This window comes from Musca vetustissima, unplaced genomic scaffold, assembly GCF_032173495.1.
Source record: "Musca vetustissima isolate MV318-11 ecotype Yass unplaced genomic scaffold, APGP_CSIRO_Mvet_v1 utg1358, whole genome shotgun sequence".
NCBI lineage: Eukaryota > Metazoa > Arthropoda > Insecta > Diptera > Muscidae > Musca > Musca vetustissima.
The window spans coordinates 209,205-228,961 of record NW_026880432.1 but is presented as its reverse complement, the minus strand read 5'-3'; the positions used below and the strand labels follow the sequence as shown (position 1 = coordinate 228,961).

General features: G+C 35.3%; 1 protein-coding gene across 1 annotated transcript in view; it reads right to left on the bottom strand.

The window, feature by feature from the left end:
• The window catches only part of LOC133326029 (gelsolin), a 58,699-nt gene extending 39,284 nt beyond the window's left edge, over positions 1-19,415 (bottom strand). The window contains exons 1-2 of the mRNA XM_061534705.1: positions 19,347-19,415; positions 6,778-6,958 (exon numbers count right to left, since the gene is read on the bottom strand). Coding sequence (XP_061390689.1) covers positions 6,778-6,958; positions 19,347-19,363 — 198 coding nt within the window. The 5' untranslated portion in view covers positions 19,364-19,415. The remainder of the gene's footprint in view (positions 1-6,777; positions 6,959-19,346) is intronic.
• Between the last annotated feature and the right edge of the window lie 342 nt (positions 19,416-19,757).

The window sequence follows — 19,757 nt, the reverse complement described above, 5'->3', positions numbered from 1 at the left end:
GTATGAGAGTTCGGGGGGTAGTGGAGGCTATAATGTGTGTGTGTGTGTGCAAAAAGGACGTTCCGTAACGGATATCCTTAAGCGTTTGTTGAGTGGCACACATGTAAACAATTACATTACACTGATGTTGGCTATTTTTCTGCATTAATGCAAGCACACACGAACGCACACACGCACGCATCACACTTGCACATATGGACATTAAGTGACCATTAAAATGAAGTAAAAAACTGAAAGAAACGCAGCAACAACAAAAAAATTAAAAACTTGAGTAAATTATTAAACTGACTGCTGACCATGGATTCTTGATGACCGAAACGTAGCGAAACGAAACAACATTTACCAAATACACACACCATTAAAATTTTCTGCTGCTTCGCCTTCTTCACTTCTTTCTCACCCTCACCACTCTCTCCTCTACCCTTTTACTCAGTCATTGTCCTTTAAAATTATCCTCAACCATTTTGGTTGTCCTCTGCAGCAGTCTGATCGTTGTTTATGTCCATTTTCGCGTATTTATTGTTAAAATCCGATTTACTGCAATGGTAATGTCCTGATGGTGGTCGGCCAGCCAGCTTTATTAAATGCCATGTAAGCGTCCAGGATGTGCGCCTCTATGCGTTTGCCAATTGTCATATATGTGAGTGTGTCTTTCGAGTGTCTCATTGGTGCCCCAATTCTACTTTTTTTAAGCATTCAATGTTACTGCAACGTGTTGCACAGTACTAAGGATTTACATTGTGGTGTCTGACTGCCAATGATGGCAATTATTTTAATGGTAAACTTATTAAGTCTATCGTTGCAATCTTGAATATATAATATTTCTCCTGATGGAAAAAACATAGATAGGTTCAATTACAATACATACTCCGTTGGGAAGCTTGAAATTCTAGATATATTTTGTGTTATTTAAGAAAAGTTTACGCACAAAACAAGTCATTTAAAGAGAGAGAGAGAGAGAGTTCCAGTACTATAAGGGGGTTGGATTAATTGCCACCCAGTATAACGTATGACATTAATTAAACCTAGTAAAAACTATATAAGTCCTGCCGATTCAAACTTTTTGTGGCTTCCGCCATTAGGAAAACGATGTTAGATTTTCTTTGCAGCATTGCCATAATCGCCATATGGAGATTATGCCAAAAGATGGCACAGTTTTAAACAAATCGAGAGCAGCATCGATATATATACAGTAAGCAAGGTAGCCAAAGTCTAAAATTAAAGCAGTGTTGAATAGAACTAAATTGAGGGTATGTATTGCAGTTGGAACCCACTAGAGGTATCCGTTATTATTTGGTTCCTAGGGCTCTCCAAAAGTTTTTGGAAAGTCCGTAAATGTCAGATCCGAAAAGTATCAAACCTTTGACAATAATTTCGATGCAATCGTAATCATTGCATTTTATTTCTATTAACCCACAAGGAATCCTCCTTTCATGAACTGTCTTCCACCAATCTTTGAGGAATTTGTAAACCTTGGGAATAACTCGCCTTCCACAACATTTTGACATTCAACAATTAGTTCTGCAGGTCTCCAGGCATTTTAGAGTGCTTTGAGGTGTTCTCCGTACATTAACCCTCGAAGTAACCCTTGGGTATATCCATGGCAATTGGCCTGCCCAATTTTTAACCCATTGGAATCCACATAACGTACACAAAACATCAAGTTGTCCGTAACCCTAGGTGTTAACCCTTTTAGCCTACTTCCCTCTAACGCCAATAACGAAGGACGTAGACGGCAGAAGTTATCCATATCTTCTTTCAAATCATATAGAAGGAAATTCTCTACCAGATACCACTTCAATTCTATCTCATTATTGAAGAGATACCTGGTACATTTCATATATTTGGCTAGCCTTTTCTAAATGTAGAACCAGTAAGGAAAGTAGTAAAGTCGGACGGGGCCGACTATATGATACCCTTCACCACTTTGAGTATATTCAACAGATGAAATTGGAACCATAAACACGTCATTCTGCAACCGATACTAAATTGTTCATTTGGTCAGATATATAAGCTATATCTAAATCTGAACCGATTTCAGGAAACTTAACACACATCATTCTAGTCCTAATTTGTTACGCTGTGCCAAATTTCGTGCAAATCGAAAAATATATAGGGACTTTGATGCACCATTTACATTAAATCTGACGAAAGTATATGTGGGAGCTATATATAAATCTGAACCGATTTTCAGGCAACTTTACACACATCATTCTAGACCTAATTTGATACGCTGTGCCAAATTTCGTGCTTAAATCGACTCAAAAAGTGATTCTATGCATATTCTCAAAAGGAGCCATGGGTCTATCTCGATTATTTTTGCATGTTACAAACATATGCACAAAAACATAATACCCTGTACCAGAAAAAAGAATTTGGTTCAAGAACCTCAAAACCTGGGGGGGTGCCCTAATATGGGGGCTTTCCGAAAAAATGGACCTTTATTTATAATGTTTGGTAGGGAGATTTGCTACCCAATAAGAACACAAAGTACCAAATTTCATTGAATTCGGTCGAAAAATGCGATCAAAACCCCCAAAATACCGAAAATTGGGGGTAATCTTATATGGGGGCTATCCGAAAAAATGGACCTTTATTTATAATTTTTGGTAGGGAGATTTGCTACCCAATAAGAACTTAATGTACAAAATTTCAGCGAATTCAGTTAAAAAACGCGCTCAAGAACCTCAAAATACCGAAAATTTGTGGGTACCCTTATATGGGGGCTATGCGAAAAAATGGACCGTTATTTATAATTTTTGGTAGGGAGATTTGCTACCCAATAAGAACACAAAGTACCAAATTTCAGCGAATTCGGTCGGAAAATGCGATCAAAACCCCCAAAATACCGAAAATTGGGGGTAATCTTATATGGGGGCTATCCGAAAAAATGGACCTTTATTTATAATTTTTGGTAGAGAGATTTGCTACACAATAAGAACTCAAAGTACCAAATTTCAGCGAATTCAGTTACAAAACGCGCTCAAGAACCTCAAAATACCGAAAATTTGGGGGTACCCTTATATGGGAGCTATGCCTAAACGTGGACCGATTTTCTCCAATTTCAATAGGGTTCGTCCTTGGGCCAATTAAGTGACCTGTGCCAAATTTCATCCAAATCGGATCATAAATGCGACCTGTACTTTGTTAACAAAAATACATGGACGGACGGACGGACAGACAGACGGACATGCATAAATCGACTCAGAAAGTGATTCTATGCATATTCTCAAAAGGAACCATGGGTCTATCTCGATTATTTTTGCCTGTTACAAACATATGCACAAAGACATAATACCCTGTACCACAGTGTGGTGAAGGGTATAAAAAGTAAAATTGCTACCATACATAAATGCGTCAGTTAAATGTGATACCATACGGTGTAGTATAGCCCCTACATAACGACACAGTCGCATTTATGGTATTGCGAAGGCCGCAATGCGGCATTTTGAAACTGAAGTGACTGTAATTTACATTTTCTGTTTCGGAGGGTAGAAATGTGTGCTGACGACAACATTTTGTAAACAAATAATATAATATGCCACCATTTCAAACGAGTGCCCCTATTCAATTCGGGTTTCTAGAAGGAAAAACATAGCCGCCATATAAATACCCCGTCCGTTTTAAGTATTTTAATAGCGCTAGTTTGAATTTGCAATAGCAGTGGCTTCAATTTTCCATTCAGAGTATACACCACCAGTGGTGTATAGTAGATCGATCACATGTTTTACAATACACCATCGACGGTTTTTGGCTACGATACAAACTCTAGGTGCCATCTAACGACAATTGTCTGAACTTTAATACAATATGACACCATTATAGCCGAATGCCTCTATTTAACCTACTATGAATGGCTTCAATTTGACATTCCAGCATATAATGTTTGTATCGTAGTTACGAACCACCAGTGGTGCATTGTAGACCGATCACATGGTACACCATTGGTGGATCGTGTCTACGATACAAACACTTATGGCAATTGTCTGAATTTAAATATCCTACGACACCATTTTAGCCGAATGCCCCTATTTACCCTACTCCAGCCGTGCATTTCCATCGTAAGTTTCTGACATTGATAAATGTCAGGAAAGCCCGTCTATGGTTTGACATAACCGCCATATAAATAAATCTCTAAAATACACCGCAGTTTTTATGTTTATAATAGCATTTTCAAATTTTCATTTGATCTTCTCACAAGAAAAAATGTCAATGAAGTTATGCCATATAGCTCGAATGTATTTCTTTGAATACGTTCAGACGATGTATTCACAGCATTTTTGCGATTCCGTTTTTAACTCATCGAAATATATATTTATACCCTACACAACTATGTTATCAGGGTATTATAGCTCGTCATATCTTGACTAGCTGAGTCGATCTAGACATGTGTGTCTGTCCGTATGTCCATTATAGTTTGTAAACACAATACAGGCCACAGTTATGGACCAATCTTCACGAAATTTTGCATGTAGGATTTGTTCTGCCCAGTGAAGACCCATATTGTTTTTGGTAAAGATCGGTTACTATTTAGGGGATGAAATGGACCAAAAACTTTATTTTTGTCTGGTTTTCTGGTCGCTCCAAAGGCCGCAATTATGGCCCAAACATCGCGAATTTTAACATGAATAAGGAGATCGGGACAAAGAATAAGCATGCCTATTTTGATGAAGATCGGTCAATATTTAGCGGGTCAAATGGACCCTGACTTTTCTGTGAAAAATTACAAAATTTGTATTCTATAGCGTATATATTTACCCCTGAAGGACTTAGACCCGAGCAGTTGACAATATATACAAGAGGAGTGGTCGACCTTTAAATTGATACCAATTATTGTCGTATGTACTACGGTGTGGGAGTTACACTTAAGTATTTACAGGTGCTTACGTATTCAGATATTATATAGTATGTCATTACCACACTAGAGGGCGGAAATATATTTTGAAATTTTTCATGAGGATCCAGGTATGGTCAAGAATAACTCCTATAATTTTCGGTGATGATCAGATAATAATTTTGGGATGAACTGGACCGAAAACATAATGTTTTGTGTTTTTTTTTTCGAGTCTATCTATAGGCAACAATTGCAAGAGGGTGCAAATATCGCGAAATATTTCCCAAGGTCAGAATATAGAAAAACAAAAAGTTCGATTTTCATGGAAGTTGTGTAGGGTATCATATGGTCGGCCCCGTTCGACTATACTGCTCCACTCACTGGTCTTGATCAGCATTTGATTCGATTTTTCGAATGATAATAGTAGTGGAGGTTGAGGACAGTTTTATATTGAAAATAAAAATAAAAACAACTTTTTATTTCCAATATTCTGGTTGAACATGAGCAAGAAAGAACGACTGGAGTAAAAGGAACTAGATGATCGAAAGAATCGGAACAAACACCAAAAGTTCCTTTTGCGGAATAGTTCGTTTCGGAACGATCCAACTCTACATCTTGTATATGTATGGATCTTGTATAATAATGACCCATCTTTAGATGGATCTCCCATATAATGGTAACACGAATTTTGGGTAGTTTGACATTTCAGGAAAATATGTCATCAATGCTGCTTGCTAAGAAAAAAGTGGTTTAAAAATATGCCTGAAAAACATAGTCGACATAGATCCATTGTTTTGTAATATTATTTGTATGATTATCCCAAAATTGTCCGCTGCAGTGTAGTATAACACCATGTCCGGCTGAGCATTTCATTTGAGGTTACAGTCGCATTCGGATAAGCGAACGCCAGTTTATTGAAAAAATCGGTTAATTGAAACTAAAAATGTTAAACTAATATTTCGGATGAATTTTCATACACTTTACTTCGCTTAAAGGAAAAACCGGTTAATTGAAAATCTGTATAAGAGAAAGACTTTTTTATTGCAAAAATACAAATATATATGAAACGAGCACCGTTTAAGAGAAAAAATATAATTTTTGTAAGGACAATGACATTGATTAAAATTTTTATGTGCAACCATACAATTTTGTTCCACATTTTTCCAACCATCCATTCAAATGTCTACGAAAATACAAGTTCTTACTCAATTCATTTTATAATATGATTTATAAATTTCACGATCTTTAAGATATTGATTGAAAACTTTTTTAAGCGCAACGAGTTTCGCTTATCTGAAGTTCTTTTAATTGAAAATTCTGCTTAAGAGAAAAATTTTTTTCTGAAATTAGGCGTTTTCACTTAACCGAATTCGACTGTACATGTGGTTGAGGATATAATACGTTCGAACCGGTCTAATTTAACAACATTTTTACTTTTTTTAGAGTTACTTTTTTTGAGAGGAACAAGATTCCTGAAGCTGATCTTTTTATGCTAGCTCTAAAAAAAACTTAATCATTCATTTAGTTCTATAGTTCCTTTTAGTTCAGTCGTTCAATTATTTAGGTCAATGAACGGGAAGTTATAGGTGAACGATTGGATCAAAATGAACTATGTGAACGAAAAAACCGGACTAGTACCAATAGTTCCTTTTGCAGAATAGTTCCTTTAAACTAGTTCGTCTCTTTGAACTAGTTCGCATTTAGAGATCCCAATTCATTATAGAGAAGTTCCACTCTACATATGGATTCATTTTAATATCATCTACAAATAACCACAACATTTAAATTAGACATTCTTAAATACAATTTCTAAATAGAAACCACCACTGCCACCACTTCAAGTGGTCATTGCATTATAGGCATGCGTCATTTATGACATGACACGTCATATAAAGAAATACAAATATTTGAAAAAAAGAACAATGCATTATAAGAAAACTTACCTCAACTCTCCAGATTTCCAAACCGGGAGTACGACCGGCATTTGCAAAAGCTGGATGCATGACTCTATTACCAGGTGATTTGCTGCCGGGCTGAATTTGATTTGTTTGGACCGGAAATGTGGGACGATTTGCAATAGTACCGGCTGAGCACAGTGTTGCCAAAGCTAAGGCAATAAAACAGCTGTTTGTTGTTTACACCACAAACGCAGGAGAACACACGCACACACAGACACACAAGTATAGCCAGATGGATAAAAATGATGATGATTCACACAATTCAATGTCAGTGCCAAGGATACGTCACACGATTATTGTTGTTGTGGATAGGTTTTATGAAACGAAAATAAAAAACAAAAACATGTTTGCATTAACATTTAGCAAAAAAGTTTTAACAAAAAAGAAAAATACATAAAAATACTTGATTTGAATTTTAATTGCCGCTTAAATTTCGATTTTTTGTCTAGAATTGATTTTTATCGTCACTACACTGAGACGTCGAATAGCCAGTTATTGTGTCTGAATGCCACATTACAACTAAATTTTGGAGACCTAAAATTTGTTTTTGTTATGGCGTTTGTTGCTTACTGCGTATTTCAGATAGCGTTTTATATGCTGTTCATAAATGTATACAAATGTTTGTCATATTATTTGGAACATATGTATGTATATGAATGTATGTACAATGTACATACATATGGACGTGAGAATAAATCCATTGTTTTATTACATTTCATAGAGTTATTTTAATAAATTGTATGAATGTTTTACGGAGAAGCAATTAGTTGATTCAGATAAGGGGTGTTTTACTTCGACAGTGAACTGATTCATGTATGAAATAAATGTTTACTTTTGGCTTTGAACGTATAAACACTTTCATTTTTGTTATTTCTGTTTTGTTTTTTCATTAGAAACTAAAAACAGATTCTTAAAGAAACGATTTACTTTTCTACTTTAGTGGGTGACTAAGGGGCGGTATTACAAGTTCGGTTTAAGTTTTGTATGAAGTTTATCAGGTAGATCCTATGGATTTAAGCTGATAAAAAACAATACAACTAATGTAGAGACATTAATTCGAAGGCCAAAAGCAAAACTAAACTTTTTATCAGGGTGCGCAAAAATTCGCTCGCGAATGAATTCAAATACATTCTTTTCGTTTTGTGCTCATTTTACGAATGAATTTATGGAATGAATGAATTTAAGAATGTTAGCACACACAAAACAAGCGAGTGAGAGCACACAACAACGATCGTTCGTTTCGTTTGGTAGTTGAAATTCTTTCTGACATGCTCTAGCGAATGAACACAAACATTCCCGAATTCTCGCGAATGCTCAAAACAGCAACAAGAACACCAACAACAAACGTTTGTGAACTCAATAGTTGTTGGACATGTGTTTGGTTATTACACACACTTTCTGCTACACACATATTCATTCCTTGTGTGTTTACTTTTTATACCCTACACAACTATGTTGTCAGAGTTTGTAACGCCGCGAAATATTGGTCCTAGACCCACCTTTAAGTATACCGATAGTCATATCTCGACTAGCTGAGTCGATCTAGACATGTGTGTCCGTCCGTCTGTTCATTATAATTTGTTAAAACGATACAGGCCACAGTTATGGACCAATCTTCACGAAATTTTGCATGTCGGATGTGTTCTGGCCAATGAAGACCCCAAATGTTTTTGGAAAAGGTCGGTTAATATTTAGGGGATGAAATGGACCAAAAACGTTATTTTTGTCGGTTTTTCTGATCGCTCCAGAGGCCGCAACTATGGCCCAAACATCGCAAAATTTTACATCGAGAAGGGGATCGGGCCAGAGAATAAGCATGCCTGTTTTGATAAAGATCTGCCAATATTTAGCGGGTGAAAAGGGCCCTCACTTTTGTGTGAAAATGGCAAAATTTGTATTCTATAGCGTATATATTTAGTCCTGAAATACACAGGCCCGGGAAGTTGATAGTATACACAAGAGCAGTGGTTGACCTTTAAATTGATACCAATTATATTGTCGTATGTACTCGGATGTGGGAGTTACACTTAAATATTTACAGGTGTTTACGTATTCAGATATTATTTAGTAGGCCATTACCACACTAGAGATCGGAAATATAGCCCTGATCACTTTGAAATTTTCCATGAGGTTCCAGTTATGGTCGCCTATCATTTTTGGTGATGATCAGATAGTAATTTTGGGATGAAATGGACCAAAACCTTAAATTTTTGTGTTTTTGATCTATAGGCCATAATTATAAGCCGAACATCACAATACAGCCCACGGCAAACGGAATCTGGAAAAGTATTTAGAAGCGCTATACTATATAAGTAATATTCGGAAAATATGTCGGTGTAAGGAATATGAGCTGTTGAAGGGTGCAAATATCACGAAATATTGCCCAGGCTCGGAAAAAACATCCGCAGAAAGTAAGAGTTCCGTGGGAGTTGTGTAGGGTATCGTATGGTCGGTCCCGTCCGACTATACTGCTCCGCTCACAGGTTTTATGATATTATTGTTTGTTGTTGTTTTTAACAGTGCTCGCGAGCATTCGCGAACATTTGTTTTTTTAGTTTTTTAAAAGAATGTTCTTCAGCAAGGAATGCTCGCGAATGAATGAATCGACGACGCTTTCAGTGAAGTTTTATCGCTCGTGAATTTTTCGTGCAATGCGAACATTCGCGAGAGATTGCAAATGCTTGTTCATTCATTGTAACTTTATCATTCGTGATAAATTGAATAAATTGAAACATTCGAATTCTCACACGTGAGCATTCGTGAGAAAGGGCGTATTTTAATCATTCTTCGAACCCTGCTTTTTATACAATAAACATTTGATTTAAAATAATATTGGATGAAATATTAAAAAATACATTCGGCGTCAAATCTTCCCACTAAAAAAATTTTAATAAAAATTTGGTCCCAGAGGAGCTTAACGAATTTTTGTACATTTTATAAAGTTGAAACATATCGTTAAACTAGAATATCGTTTTAATCCAGAACTTTGAATTTGTGTTATGTTCGTTCGCTATGGAATAATGGACAAATTCGCGTTTTTATCCCCCCAGGCTTACACTTTGCTATGTCAAAAAGTTGCCTCATAGAAATATTTTTTTAGACCCCCAAGTTTCTTTGGACCAAATCTGCTTAAGACAATTTGGAGTCGATTTACAAATGAGCGTATGATGTACAAACTTTTTTGAAGGGAAAACCCGATTTCCATTCAAACTTTGCCGTTACATTTCTTTATAACTAGAGCAAGTTTGAAAATGGGGAAGATCAGTGCACTCCTTCAAAATGGTCAAAATTTCGACAAATTATAGCCAACATAAAATGCATAATACCTCCCTCCGCATGGGCTATTTTTTAAAACTTGAACGGAATATCCAGAACCTTTGGTAGTAGGTTGTTCATCCTCTTCTGGTAAAGTAATGTTGCAAATTACAGACCCTCAGGTTGGAAAATTGGGATAAGAATTTCAGTATACGAAACTGGAAATAAGTATAGTGTATATTTTAAAACGTTAAGCTATTGTATATAGGTGCTTTTATTACAAATCCGTTATGCCCAATTGTGACTATAATTTGGCATAACGGATTTGTGATGATGAGAAAATTCGGCCAAAGACTTAATACAACCGAAAATAGGGGCTGTTTCAGATCGCTGGACCATACAAGGAACAAAGGAATTTCTTCAACTTTTCAATCAGAGTGTCTAAATCTGATATAGCAAACAATTCTGCACCATTAATTCGAAAATCACAATTGTTGATTTATGCAGGTTTGCTGCAAATAAGCGATATGTGGTTTTATTTAAATTTATTTTCCATGAATAAAATTATTACAAAAATATATCCATAGAAAATTTAAATCTTAAAAAAATCCATCGCAATTTTCATGTTGAAGTATGTGTATGTCCATTATAATCAGCTGAACATACCCTTCACCACACTGTGGCACAGGGTATTATGTATTTGTGCATATATTTGTAAAATGCAAAAGGAAACGAGATAGACCCATACTTCCTTTTGAGTATATGCATAGAATTATTTTCTGAGTCGATTTATGTATGTCCGTCCGTCCGTTTGTCCATCTGTTGGTGTTATATTGTAAACAAAGTAAAGGTCGCATTTATAATCCGTTTTGGATGAAATTTGGTACATGTCATTTGTTTGGTCCAAGGGCGAACCTTAGAATTTAGTGAAAATCGGTTCATTTTTAGATACAGCTCCCATATATTAGGCTAGGGAAAAAAGAAATCCATTATTTTTTCGTCGAAAATGTCGATAAAATCGGAGAAATGATAAAAAATAGGATGGATCGAATTTCCATCTGCGAAGCCTTGGCCAAACGGAATGAGATTGACCCATTTCTTAAACGGATGGTGACTCGAGATGAGAAATGAATCTCATACGATAACACTATGGGGAAAACGATCGTGGTCAAGGAGCGATGAAGCACTTTAAACCGTGGCCAAACCAGGACTAACGGCTAGGAAGGGTCTGCTATGCATTTGGTGGGACTGGAAGGGGATTACTTATTATTAGAGATGGGCAGTGGGTAAATACCCGGTAAATTGGGTAAATACCCGGTAAATTGGGTAAATACCCATTTGTGGGTATTTATTTGGGTATTTACTATATTGAATCGGTAATACAACATCTTGCACCCTATTTCCGGGTTTCTGTCATCAAATCGATTTAGAATGGATAGTTTTACGATACTTTAAAGACGTGGGTAAATACTTGGTCCAAGTTTTGATATAGCCCCCATATAACCATATCTCCCGATTTAAGGTACTTTTTGTTTATTAGACACATTTTAAGGCCAAATTGACTGTAATTTGGCACAGAGTGTTCTTTTTGGGTACCAAATGTCCATGCAAAATTTTATGTATGTAGGTCCACGTTTACTGGTAGCCCCCATACAAAGGTACCCCTATTTTGAGTATTTACCCAAAAATTGGGTATAAACTCATTAACTGCCGAACCACTTGACATAGACGGCCAAAATTTTGCACACATGTTTCTAATGTCAAAGCAAATATAGAAATCCAACATGGGGACCCTGGGTCCAAGTTTTGATATAGCCCCCATATAACCGTATCTCCCGGTTTAAAGTATTTTTTGCCTATTAGACACATTTTACAACCAAATTGGCCTTAAAATGTGTCTAATAGGCAAAAAATACCTTAAATCGGGAGATATGGTTATATGGGGGCTATATCAAAACTTGGACCCAGGGACCCCATGTTGGATTTCTATATTTGCTTTGTCATTAGAAACAGGTGTGCAAAATTTTGGCCGCCTATGTCAAGTGGTTCGGCAGTTAATGAGTTTATACCCAATTTTTGGTTAAATACTCAAAATAGGGGTACCTTTGTATGGGGGCTACCAGTAAACGTGGACCTACATACATAAAATTTTGCATGGACATTTGGTACCCAAAAAGAACACTCTGTGCCAAATTACAGTCAATTTGGCCTTAAAATGTGTCTAATAGGCAAAAAATACCTTAAATCGGGAGATATGGTTATATGGGTGCTATATCAAAACTTGGACCCAGGGACCCCATGTTGGATTTCTATATTTGCTTTGTCATTAGAAACATGTGTGCAAAATTTTGGCCGCCTATGTCAAGTGGTTCGGCAGTTAATGAGTTTATACCCAATTTTTGGGTAAATACTCAAAATAGGGGTACCTTTGTATGGGGGCTACCAGTAAACGTGGACCTACATACATAAAATTTTGCATGGACATTTGGTACCCAAAAAGAGAACTCTGTGCTGAATTACAGCCAATTTGGTTGTAAAATGTGCCTAATAAACAAAAAATACCTTAAATCGGGAGATATGGTTATCAAAACTTGAACCCAGGGACCCCATGTTGGATTTCTATATTTGCTTTGACATTAGAAACATGTGTGCAAAATTTTGGCCGCCTATGTCAAGTGGTTCGGCAGTTAATGAGTTTATACCCAATTTTTGGGTAAAAACTCGGGTATTTACCCACGCCTTTAAAGTATCGTAAAACTGTCCATTATAAATCGATTTGATAACAGAAACCCGGAAATAGGGTGTAAGATGTTGTATTACCGAGTCAATATAGTAAATACCCAAATAAATACCCGCAAATGGGTATTTACCCGGTATTTACCCACCCCTTTGGTATTTACCCGGTAAATACCCGGTACATACCATCTCTACTTATTATGAGTTGCTTCCATATGGCCAAACGCTGAATTCTGATCTCCACTGTCAACAACTGGACCCTTTAAAGATAGCAATTAACCAGAAACGGCCAGAGTTGGACTACAGGAAACTTCGGGAACTTGGTTGGGAAATTTTAATGCGGACTTGGCATCTTCTTCATGCATTGCAAAATTTCGTTAATGGTAAAAAATTTGTATCTAGGGATGATTGTGAAAATTGGCTTCGAGAGTTTTTTGCAAATAGACAGCAGGACTTCTATGATAGAGCCATTATGAAGCTACCTTTAAAATGGCAAGAAATCATACAACAGAACGATGCATATTTGGCCCAAATCGGACATTCCGAAGCATGTTAAATAAAGTGCTATAGTTCATATAAAAATAATGGTTTTCTTTAGTTAGCCGGTTTTCGTTTTTTTTTCCATACTTTCCATAAAACTTGGAAAACAAATCTTATTCCTTAACAATATTGCTAGGGCAAAAAAAAAAAAAAGTTCGCCGAATACCCTAGTATTATATAGAGGAAATGTAAATCCTATGTGGCCTAAACTTGGGAGACTATAATATACATATATGCTAACGATAGATTTATTGAAATATCGGCTATATAGGTCCATCATCTCTGGAATATCCCACACAAACAGTCACACATCATAAATTGCAAACTTGGCGCAAAATGAAACGTTCTACATATTATTTTTTTTTTCTAATATTTGGCCATTGGGTCCCGATATCGCAAAGTAAGATTTGCTGACAATAAAAAAAAACTTTAAAAATTACCGAAAGATATCTTCTAGAAATGTAAATTCTTATAATTATTTTGTTTATGGATACCATTGGTTATACTGAGTACTGTTTCAATAGAATTTTTCTTCGTCGATTTAAAAAATTAAATAATGTACAAATTCCCGCAAAAGACTTAAACCGGAAATTGAAATTTTGTTTATGTGAAAATGTTGTCACCTCCACCTAACACAACCATTTATACATTTTGAAATAGGTGCGAAAAGTGTATAACAAATAAAGAACAATAACATAGCACATTAAATTCGAAACTTTTTTTTTCAAAGATGTGCCAAAGAATTCCCCTTAGTATAATTTGTACTAAGCATTTTGTTTCGATTTTAATTGCATGCACGTCTAAACATAAACATCTGTGTTTAGTAAAAGAAAAAAATGTTCTCCTGCACACATAACAAGAACAAATTCTGAGAATAAGGGTAAACCCCCCCCCTCGTTTTTGCTATTTGTATAAATATTTCAAATCAAATGAAGCATCTGATTGCAGATATACATACGTACGAGAACGTTTATTGTGTGCAAAATGAAAAAGCTAACATACCCGTGTACTCACTCTCCCTCGTTCAGCAAACCCCATTTCATCGTATCGAAATGTAATCATGCAACACCTTTTTTATGAAACTTATTTGTTTGTTGAAAATTTATTGCAGTTAATTAGTGTATCTAATGAGAGATTTTTTGAAATACCCTACAGAAGGGGGGATTGTCATGACAGAATTATATAGAAGGAAGGTATTAATCGCAGTGGAAAGGTTAAAGTATTGTTTCTCCGCCAATATTACCATATTGTCCGAACTGAAAAAAAAAATTAAATCTTACTCCCGTTACACTGGACTCTACACGGATGACAGGAAGGTACCAGTTGAAATTACCTTATAGACCCTATTTTTGGATTTAATGCAGATTTGGTAAAAATATTACAATGTTCAATCAAATTGGGCAATCCATTAGAACCGAAGTACTGTACCCCATCAATCGGTCAGATTTGAACAAAACAAGAATTTCCTTTATTTTGCCCAAAGGAAATTCCCATTCAACAAATCGACACACAATCATGGACTCACTCATCTCACCTCAGTGTGTATGAGAGTATGAACAAATCTAGTGGAATAATTTAGTTTGCTTTCCGGTACAAGATAGAGGGTAAATTTCATTCATCAGTATTTGCAAAAACCAAAAACAACAACAACACAAACGTAAAAGTAAAAAGCCAAAACAATTTAGTTTTTAACATGTGAATAAGTAGTACACACATTCAAGCGTACACACACCTGAGTGTACATTAGAAACATTAACAAATACGCTCATTAGAATCGTTCGAAAGAAACAGAAGTTTTAATTACCACTTTTGGGGGGGAGGGGAGATAAACTAGTTAATTATGAATATTAACTAAAATAGTTTACTAAATATAATTATTTGCATTATATGAATACAGAAACTACATATTTTTGTTGCGGTAATGTTCATGTGGATGTGTACAACAACTCACCACAAAGTAATGGCTGGTTATTATTTTATTTGAGTTAGTATAAATTCTTGAAAATTCCAGATGATTTAAATATAGACACTTCAAAAGAATAGATACATATTTAATAGGAAATTCATAATAAAAAATATTTTTTAAAAAATTACCTCCCCCGGATGTCAAAACATAAATTTATTCCGATCTGAATGATATTTCCATAATATATCATTCAAAGAGAACATCTCATCAATATCTTTTTTAATGGAACGATCATTGAACTAAGTAACTGACAGCTGTTAATCATATAGAACATAATATAATCAATTATTTCTATCTTGACCGATATAAAGGTGAATACATTTTTTATTGGACCACGTCCAAAAATTTATCGAGTAATTTTAATTTGTACATGGTCGAAGTCAATATTCTGTATTAAAATTATTTTTATTTATTTTTTTTTCTTTTTCAGTATCACAAAGAAAATTACGCAGATGGTGCATTGTTCCAAAATGGCAGCTATATATCACTGAATAATGTTATAAAATATGTGCCTTTGATGCTAAAATAAATTATATTTTTATGTGATTTTTTCTTTTATATATTTATAGCGTATATTTTTTAGAATTATACTAATGCAGGCGTTGATCAAGTGACAGCAATATATCACTGAACAATTTAATAAATTAAATCGAAACAAAGGTGGGAATACTTTTTTTGACTTTTTGATAATCGTATTTTTTAAGATTTATTGTCACATAAAACTAATTTTAGTCCCTTAAATATACATTTAAATGACAACAGGGTTATCGGATTTTATGCAATGATGAGGAATGTCGACCTTTCGCCAGGCTTAAAATAGTGTGACTTTTTTTGACAATATCTAGGTGCGGGGCCTTTATATGGAGGCTATGTCAAAACATAAACCTATATCAAAATATATTTGCAAAAATATTTCTTAACCTGCAATAGCACAGAATGCCTAGTTACACAACTTCGGTGGAAATATGGAATTTGATGGACATTCAACATACCTAAAATCATTCGGGACTTTTTAGGATTATGTCACGGCGAATTATACCAATAACAAATAAAAACCAGTATGTGTTGTGATTTTCGGCTAAATCGACTTCATCCAAAATTTTTATTTGGGAAAATTATAGGCGTTGTCCTTGACCATAACTGGAAGCTCTTGAAAATTTTTAAAGCGATCAGCGCTATATTTCCGCCTTCCAGTGTTAATGGGTTACTATATAATAATAATAATATTTAATATTTAAGGTTAACTCCCACATCCGAGTATATTTGGTATCAATCTAAAGGCCAGCCACTCCTCTTGGATATACTGCCAACTTCTAGGGTATATGTCCTTCAGAAGTAAATACATACGCCATAGCATACAAATTTTGTAATTTTTCACTCAAATTCGCGATGTTTGGTCCATAATTTCGACCTCCAGAGCGACCAGAAAAACGGACAAAAATTAAGTATTTGGTCCATTTCATCCCCTAAATATTAACCGATCTTTGCCAAAAACAATAGGGGTCTTCATTGGGCCGAACCCTTCCAACATGCAAAATTTCGTGAAGATTGGTCCATAAATGTGGCCTGTATCGTGTTTACAAATTATAATGGACGGACGGACACACATGTCTAGATCGACTCAGCTAGACGAGATATGACATTCGGTATACTTAAAAGTGGGTCTAGGAGCAATATTTCGCGGCGTTACAAACTCTTGTGGCTGCACAAAGCTATAATACCCTGACAACATAGTTGTGTAGGGTATAACTACAAACACTTTAGTTGGGAAATCAGGCTAGAACCAAAAATATAAATATAAATCGAACGATATTCATAAATTTTGATAAGATCCCAAAATATCCAATTAGAGCCAACTCCGTTGAAAAAATGACTGAAATCTTCAAAATAACAAAAAAGTAAGATAATGGGGACTTATAATGGTCCGATATTGGTTATTTTTTACCCTCAGCCTATGATATGGCAAAAATGTGCATCATTGAAATATTGGTTTTATACCCAATGTTTCTTTGGACCAAATCCGTTTCAGACAATTTCGAATTCATTTGTTTGTCTTGGCTGGCTGGTGCGCACGATAACTCTCGAAGAGAGTAACCGATTTCATCCAAACATTGCAAATTTAGTTCAAGTTCGAAGATGAGGAATATCGGTCCACTCTTTCTGGTACATCCCCCACAAATGGTCAACATTTTCAATATTTTCAAATCCAATATTAGGAGAATGGAATTTCCGATTGGATCCAACCTTTGCACAACCTATTATATTTACCAAGCCTAGATTAAATTCGAACTTAATTACATGTACCAGATTTCTGAAGCTGATTTGGTCGAAAGACACTTGAGGCCTAAACATATATTTTAATGAGGAATACTCTCCATAGTAGATCAAATATGAAGAGTTTTTATTTGTTAGCCACATCTATAGAACCACGAAATTCTAAATAAAATACCAATACCTTGTTAAAGGAAATATTCCAACTATGTGATACGAAGACAATATTAGAGTTTTAACTTTCTGTGGAGCTAAATTCACACCCTGGGCGAAATAATACGCGTTATTTGCATTCTCTAATGTGGTAATGGCAAGATTGGATCACTTTACAAATTTTAGTACCTCTCCCACATCAGTAGCATTAATATCAGACTAAATTCGAACCATCACTCATTTATATACTCTGGCTTTACACATGCAACTTTTTTAAGCAACTCTGCTGCTGCTCTTTACGATTCTCTTTTGAAATTCGTACCCCTTGTCACTTTTCATACATCTCTCTCCTAAGAAGTCTACAGAGTTGCTTACAAAAGTTGAATATGTAAACCTCGAGATTATTGTTGACACAAAAGTCTTGGTCCATTACACCCGCTAAATATTGGTTGATAATCCATATAGCCAGCTTCTTCGTCGCTCATTTCTTCTCCGTGTAAAATATCATCAAGCTCGGGTCAATATTGTGGCCTATACAAATTCGGTTCATTCCATCCCCAAAATATTGACCAATGTTAACACCTATTGTAAGAGGTGTTAACATTGACTCGACCATGATGATTGGTATATAACTGCGTCTAAAAAGTATAATGGATGGACGACCATACATTGCTAAATCGTTTCAACTAGTCAAGATATGGCGATCGGAATACAAATGAAAATGTTTTGAGAAATGTGGATTAGAAATCTATCATGTTGTTGTTCCTTTTATCACAAAATGAAATGGATAAAGAATAAGGAAAAAATTCGCCTAATTTTCTGATGTTTTGAGAAAAGTCATCAAGATAAAATATCAATTCAATTGTCTAAAATCTACAAACAATATCTATTAACCAGGCGAATGAAGTTGAACACAGCATATAATACCAAATTTGGTACTTCAATACCATTTAATATTATTAATTCACAAATGTTCGTATTGACGTCTTTGTGCCACAATTTGCACATTTCTGTACGTCATATCTCTCCGACAATTGACAATTAACATCGTCATGTACTGCCATATAAAGTGTTCCAACAAAAACAACAACTAATTGTAATAACGGCTCTTATCGTATCGTAAACAAACCGACTATTGTCAAATATTAATGAGAACACGGGCACGTCGTCGTCGTCTTCATGCACCGTCGATGGGTTGGCCTCCTCTCAGTTACTTTCGTCGAAGTGAAAATCGGTATCAAACACCCGCAAAATAGATATTAACATATGGATCGACAAACTATCACCGATTACAACATAGCAGCTATTTCCGAAAACAACCTTTCAGGCATATTAATGAATGATCGCAGACAATATCGAAGTTATTTAATATTTTGGAGGATTTTTAGAGTCTTATTTGCACGCGTAAAGTTTTCGTTTTCATGACTGCACTTTTTCAATACCTTTCTTTTCGGTTTATGCTTTGTGAATTAACGCCTTTTTTCGACTAATCCGGTTTTACGGAACTACTTTGATTTTTGTTGTTGTTGATGATGTTTTGTTTTATTAAATCGGTTTTAATTGTTTATTTTACAATTCAATTTTTTGGTTTGATATTATTATCGCGCTTCAGTTGTGCTTTTAGTTGAATTACCTGTAGATTACTGCCATGATGTTGAACACAGATCGTCTCAGGCAGCAGCGGTTCCAGTTAAGGCAAAAAATAAAAACAACAACAATGTTTTTGTTTGTTGTACGTTTGGCGCTCTGTCGCCGGTCTGCCTCTGCTCTGCTTACTGCACTGGTTAATTACTTTTTATGGTGAATTCAGTTCAGTTCGGTTTGTTTGGGGTTTTTTTGCTTTGCCCAGATGTGTGGAGATGATTCACTTTTTATTGCTGGAGCACATATACCGACCGGACTCCGCGATCACAGTTTCCACTACACAATGCCGCCACAAACAATCTGTAAGATAAACGAAAAGAACAGAGAGAAACAAAATAAATATTAAGTATCAAGACAAACAAAAACAAAATAAAAGCAAGTCCATTTAAACGTCATCATC